The sequence below is a fragment of the Conger conger genome, chromosome 2, assembly GCF_963514075.1.
Source record: "Conger conger chromosome 2, fConCon1.1, whole genome shotgun sequence".
Classification (NCBI taxonomy): Eukaryota; Metazoa; Chordata; class Actinopteri; order Anguilliformes; family Congridae; genus Conger; species Conger conger.
Genome location: NC_083761.1, coordinates 64,876,276 through 64,883,138, shown reverse-complemented (window position 1 = coordinate 64,883,138; position 6,863 = coordinate 64,876,276). Strand labels below are relative to the sequence as shown.

General features: G+C 38.3%; 1 protein-coding gene across 1 annotated transcript; it reads right to left on the bottom strand.

The window, feature by feature from the left end:
• Positions 1-4,910: 4,910 nt before the first annotated feature.
• nog3 (noggin 3) lies at positions 4,911-6,574 on the bottom strand. The gene has a single exon (XM_061232508.1). It carries the CDS (start codon positions 6,022-6,024, stop codon positions 5,353-5,355), a length of 672 nt encoding a protein of 223 aa, XP_061088492.1. The 5' UTR covers positions 6,025-6,574; the 3' UTR covers positions 4,911-5,352.
• Positions 6,575-6,863: the final 289 nt, after the last annotated feature.

Sequence of the window (6,863 nt, the reverse complement as noted above, 5' to 3'; positions counted from 1 at the left end):
AGTGAAGTGAAGATAAGATCTGCACAGCTGTTGGGCCCTTGAGCAAGGTCCTTAAACCTGCATTGATCCAGGGGGGATTATCCCCTGCTTAGTCTAATCAACTGTAAGTCGCTTTGGATAAAAGCGTCGGCTAAATAAAAAAAAATGAATTGTTAAATTTATTCTTTAGGGTTTATCAAACAATTGGATGCTATAGCTATATAGAACATTTCTGATTTCAGTGCATCAATTGGAACCAAACTACATCCAGTTGATAAGGACAAAATTCATAGCATTCATATCAGATATATTACCCCAACCAGCTGATTCCTCTCGCTGAGTCTGTGTGAGGAGGAGAAAATGAACATTATAAGACTTTTTTCTATTATTAGTTCATGGCTGCTTCCTTCACTGCGTAATAGTGTAAAATTTAATAGAGCAAAGTTTAACAACCACGAATGCATTCATATGTTCCTTAATTCTTGTGAATTGGAATTTGCAGTTTGGGTTAAATAGCTGAGAAATGTTTTGTGATAAAAATAATTAATCTCACAGAATAGTTTCAGCCAGGTCTACTCATTCCCCTAATCATCCCATTTTTTTCTTCACTTGGTCATGTATTTTGAATCAACTTGGGGATATAGTACCCCCACTAGTATACACAGCATTTTATTCCCTCACACCTCTCAAGTAAAATCTTGGCAAGTTGGATTTGGCATCTTCTGTACACTTTGCACTACCTTTTTATGTTGACGGGTACCAACAACACCAGTTTAGATCTTAATGTAGTCGACCCTTAAGGATATCCCCAATAAAAACAATGAAATTAAATGTTATGTTCTCTTAATGATATTTTTACACCTGTTGTGTTACAATGTGTGTTTTAACAATTTTATCTTTAAATATATGGAGCTTCTAAGTTGTTAATAGCAGGGTTTTTGAGAGTACCCCTATGATTAGTGCATCCATAGTCCAAGATTTTATTTGTGATCCCAATTTTTTATTTGTATTTACCTACTTTGTGACCTTGAATACAAAACTAAATCAATGTCACATTCAATGGCATTTAGGATTCAAAGAATCAAGTTTATCTTGATTGTGCTTTTCCCATTTTATATACGATTTTCGAAAGGGCAAAATATCAGCAAATCCCCCCTGGCCGGCAGACTGATTCTGCTACTGCATCATCAAGCAACTTCATAAAGACGAGCATCTCTGAGTTTTATTAAACTGCCGCCTCTGACAGGATTATATTTCCCCCAAAGGTTGCCAGCGACACACAAACACACACACACACACACACACACACACACACTCTCACACACACACATGCACACACACACACACACACACACACACACACGCATACTAGATCACTTTCCTCTTGTTTGATTGTTTGGGTTTATTTATCAGATTCTCAAGAAATAAACAACACTATTTCAACCAAAAATATCATAGTAAACAGAGAAAACTATGGAAAGTGATCATCGCTACAATATTTTGAAAATCAATCATTGGTAGTTATAATTTAATTTTAAATTCACACTGAATTTGTGCTAGTGAAAAGAGTCATTTAGACATGGGTGCATGTCTGGGTGGATGTATGTGTGCAAGATTACATGTGTAAGGGTGTAGGTGCTTGCTTAGAATAAAGGCAAAATCATTGTAAAGGTGTGATTTTGGGAATTTTGGAAAATGTGAACCTGGAACTCCCCCCTGTGGCTATTTATGGTTGCATGAATATTTGTTCTAGAAATATTAAGTTCATTGCACCTTCATATGAATACACTATGTCTGCTGAATCTATATGCTGTATATGCAAATGTTACTAGAATCCTACCTACAGTAAAAGACACTGTCATTCTGTAATAACTTGTAGCATTCCAATAATACCATTTTATTGTGTATGACATTTAGTACCATTGATTCTGAATGACATTTAAAACCATTTATTCTGTATGACATTGAATAAAAAAGCATTGTGCTAGTCAATCGTAAAAGTGACACTAGAACAGTCAACTACACATATTATTGTTATATAGTACCCTTTAAAGAACCAATTTATTGATGTACTGTAACTTTCATATAAAATAATCTATGTATAAGGTACAATTCTCCAAATACTACATTCATTAAAGTGTTTTTCTATTTCTATACCTAAGTCAAAATGAATAAAAGCAGTGTTGGGGCATATTGAGGTGTCATACGCAGTACAGTATTTTAACATAATATTGCGCTTCCACAAAAATGGAAAATAATAAAACACAAATAAAAACTAACTTTGAAAAGGAAGCCACGGTGTATAAAAAACGAACAAAATTGAAATTGCTTTTTTTTTTGACAATAAAAAATAAAAAAGATATATACAGTATAGTGCCAAGAACTATACCACTCTGAATATCAGAGACTTTCATAACTGTGGAAAGATTTACTCAAAAAGCTAAATCAGCATGCGTACCAGGACCCTCACCATCCACAAACACACCGATGTCCTCACTGTAGGCTCCAAGAGACTGTCCAGGAGGCTTACTGAAATAACAAAGAATGTTAACTCAGTGTTAACTCAAGCAAAAGGGACTGGGCTAAACAGCTTTTTTTCTTCTTCTTCCTCCTTTTTACTCCAACAAGATTACAATGCACCAGTTCTCCGTGGCATACTTTTATACCAAGGGATGTCTTGGACTGGGCTAAATGGCAGAATGAATCCACTTTAAAGCAGATCCGGCACTTAATTAATTTATGTGTGAGCGTTGTTATGCGTTTGTGCAGCATGAGAGGCAATCATAAAACAGATTTATATTTGAGACTGGAGTATGCTGTTTGAATTACACCCCTTCTGCCTATTAGTTTACAGAAACCTGACTCAAAGAAAAATAGTGTGGCAGGCTGGTGCTCAGCCGCCGATCTTGAGGAGCTGCTTTGGAAGTAATTGGGCTGCCACTGGAGGGGTCGTCACAGGGCCCTGCACTCTGCACGCCCAAACATCCAGAGAGTTATTAGAAACACAATCACTTTTTACATGGGAGTAATAACAGAGGTATAATCACATTAGGTCTATTCAGCTATGCCCTGCAACTCTACTGGGCTTTGTCTTGCAGTCCAGCTCAAGTTATTAGCAGCAGAAACATCACACATGGCTTTTAAAAGCTGAAAGGCTTATATAAAGACATTCACTTTTTCAGTTCTGACATAGAACACTTCCCAATATCGTTTTTTTTCCATTGAACTGAATGCTACTCAAACACAAGTGATATTGGACCTGGTGACCTTATCACCATTCTCAGCGACATGTCCTGTCAGAACAGCATGGAGTCTCTAATCCTCACTCATCAATGATGAGGGGGCAATCATTTTAAAGTTAACCTGATAGGATCAGACACCCACTTGTGGAAAAACCTTACTCTGTTGAGAGCTGTGTTAGAGGGCCAGGTTCCTGTTTGACTGCTCTGAGATCACAGTGCTCTGATATTTCTACTGTCAATAAAAAAAACATGGTTTTCTCTTACAAAGCTATGCCAACCACTGTATGTGAAGAGGGATCTGTTAGCAACCACTAACTGGCATTTTATTATTATTATTATTATTATTCATAATAATATAGTTACATTTCTAAATTAGGTTGTTACAGAAGCACCTCACAATTTAGGTAAAGCATGTTGACATTTTAGGAATCTGGTGAGTAGCCTGGAGTAAAACCAATAATAGTAACTGTGGCACAGCTTCGTATTAAATACATCTAAGCAGCCTATTTCGAAAGACAAAGCCGCATTGGGAGGGCTGCAGACAGATTAAAGCACAGGGAAAGCCATGAATGGGCAGAGAGTTATCAGTAACTTGCTTGCATTCTGAACACTTTTAACCAATAGTCTCAGTAGTGGCGGTTATTTATGGACTTGTCTAACCATACAAAAACAGCTCTGTAATGAATAAACATAACCCCAATAACATCTTTCTTGGAGAGACGAGAGAAGTTTGTTTTCTTTGCCTGCAGACATACTGTAAGATATTTTGTAAGTGATCATTCATCCTGTATGCATTTCTGGCGCCACACAGATTAAATGAAAGAATCTTAAAACGAGGGTCCTTAACTGCTAATCCGTTTGAAAAGGCTATTCGGACGGCCTATGGGCATGCAGCTTTTCTTTGAGGAAAACGCACAACACAACATGGAATAGTGAATATAACTCGTTGATTTTCTAAAATAATAATACAAATGTAAAAATCTCATCATCATAGGAATTTGTCAGTAGACCATTAACTTACTTAGTTAACTGGTTACGTGGAGCAATATAACCAATATGGCTACGTGTAAATTGCTTCTTTTTTTCCCTCACATGATAAACGCATTGAACAAATATGTATTTCCTTACCTTTGATAAGTTTATCCGAGGCTTCGTTGCTTTTTTGCCTGAAAGTAGGCCTACTTGTAACTAAATTCAACGCATGGCTATTGTTTCTTTTCGGCAATAACGTAAATCACAAGACACAGGTGTTCTGGTAATCTTGTACTAACATTTCGTTGTTCAACACACATAGGCTACACAGGTGAATGCGTCTGTGCAAAATATGAAAATAGTACAAAATCTTGGGTATTAATAAATGCGGGCTTTGAGTCAACCCTGGCTACGGAAGACTCGTCAGTTGTAGAAAATACGACAAAATAGTGTTACTTAAATCAAACAAGTATCAGTGAGTTAAATTCTGTAAGATGTCTGCGTTAAGAAGTCTTGAGAGGCAGTGCAGAGGGTCAAGTTTCATAAAGTCTGTCCTCAATGGCAGGTGTGAACGACACGTGTCTTGCTTTTAAAACGAAATGACGGGCATAAAGGCACGATATACGACTGGGTCAACCGAACAAAGCACTTCAAAAAGGGGAGACAAACATTTTATGTATAAAAGAAAACCAACTCTGCTTTGTGGTTTTAGTGGTTTTATTTTTTACTGGCGTTTTGCTACAAGAGTATAAAGAATAAATAGCAGTTACTCTTAATTTACAAGATTAATAGTCCAAATTTGCCTCTATATTTACAGCTTTTGCCGCTGCAGAATTACACTGTACTCTAAATATTGCCGTCTGAGGTCCAGAAAAAACAAATTTTCCGAAGAATGGAAAATTGCTTTAAAGTCCTTCAATAAACATATAGCCTATTCAATACTTCGCAATGCGAAGTGCTCTTCAATATAAATATAAAGATACATTACATCCAAGATATGTTCAACAAATACAGTAGACGCTGGTTATACACATAATACTGACCTTTTTACAAGTTTATAATTAAATGGCACCACATATACATAAAATATACATTCCTACACTCGGCAGTGCATAAAAAAATAACCATAGCTATGATTTTTATTTATAAAAAGTTCATTTCAGTTCGGGCAAGAACATTTGCATTCTGTTATAATGGGGTATTGAACTTGTATCCAAGCGCATTTCAGCCCTCCTTTTCGCTGCAGGCACCTCCATCTCAAGATCGTAAAATGGGCCGATTTGGCAGGTTTGCAAACCATCCCTTCTGGAACAGAACAAGACCTTTTATTGTAGCAGCTTCCCATTTTCACATAGCGTGGCCAAAATCTGTTCCCGAGGTCGTTCCATGCATAAACAACTGGGCAGAACGCGTAGGACCACAGCCACAATTGAAGCCTTCTTTTGAGTTTTTTACTTGGTTTGTGCTTCTTTCCATGCTGTATGTCAAATTCTATTGATTTTATTTCTCTGGGCATAGCCCCTGTGGGCTTCTGTGGGAGGTCCCAATCAGCCAAGTCATCGCTCCCTGTATATTTGTCCTCTGGAGATGTAATAGACATAAAATGGGAATCAAATTTGCTGCCGAGTATACTTCGCAGTTCTGTTTCGTTAAGATCCCTTTCCTTGGGGTCAAAGACAGGATCTGGGTCTTCCTTAAGTTCCACAATAGGTAAACTGTCACTGGGAATGGGACGGAGGAGGTAGTAATGTTGGCACATCCCTACCTCTATCCTAAGACCAAGGGATAAAACCAGCACGTACATTGCGACACACAATTGTGAATTATCCATTTCTTTGATTCAGGGTGGTAGTGTAAATAAAGTTTATATTCCTTTCAAGCCTTCAACAAGCATCCAGTTACTCGTGCGTAGAGTATCGGGGAAGAACGAAATCAGTTGTGGTGGTTCTCCGCGGAACGCGCTCACAGGCTCCAGTTCTTATGTCCAGCCGAACTCCTCTTCTGAATGTTCATATAGGCTAAGTTTGCGTCGCTGCTCACACCATCGCAACGAACCACTCTAACAGAAGAAAGTGAAGTGGAGAGGTTCAATAAGCGATTTTAGTCGTAGAACAGCAGAGTCCATGACAGGCGTGTCCTGTTGGTCCCTTTTTATTTTCATGAAAAGGTGCACCAACAACAACAAAAAAACCATTAAAAAAAAACTTTTTCTGATTGAAACGAAGTTTGTGACAGCATCAAAAGCCAGCACAGACCCTGCCTTTCGCATGAGCTCTCACGTGTGTTAACAGCTTCCGATCTTCACTTCTTGAATTTAAGTCAGGGGCTCTGAGAACCAGCATGTTTTCTCTATTTCTTGTGCTGGACGCCAAACTGAAAAGCACCTGGCTCGTCCGATTTATCCACACGGGCTGTGATGTAATCCATAAACCCATTTTGAATGTGGGTTTGTTAGAGATCCCCGACACCTCCTTCTCTCTGGGGGCGGGAGGAGAGGGGAGGGGTGGGATGGGATAAGTGTAGCCGGTCCAGAGTACTGATAGTCTGGATTTTGTTCGCCCTCTACCGGTAGATGCAAATTCGCCTTGATTTCAATCACAATTTGTGACAGCACCTACAAAACGTAATAGGTGGCTGAAGCTTTGACAAAAGTAAGTTAGTCACCGCAAA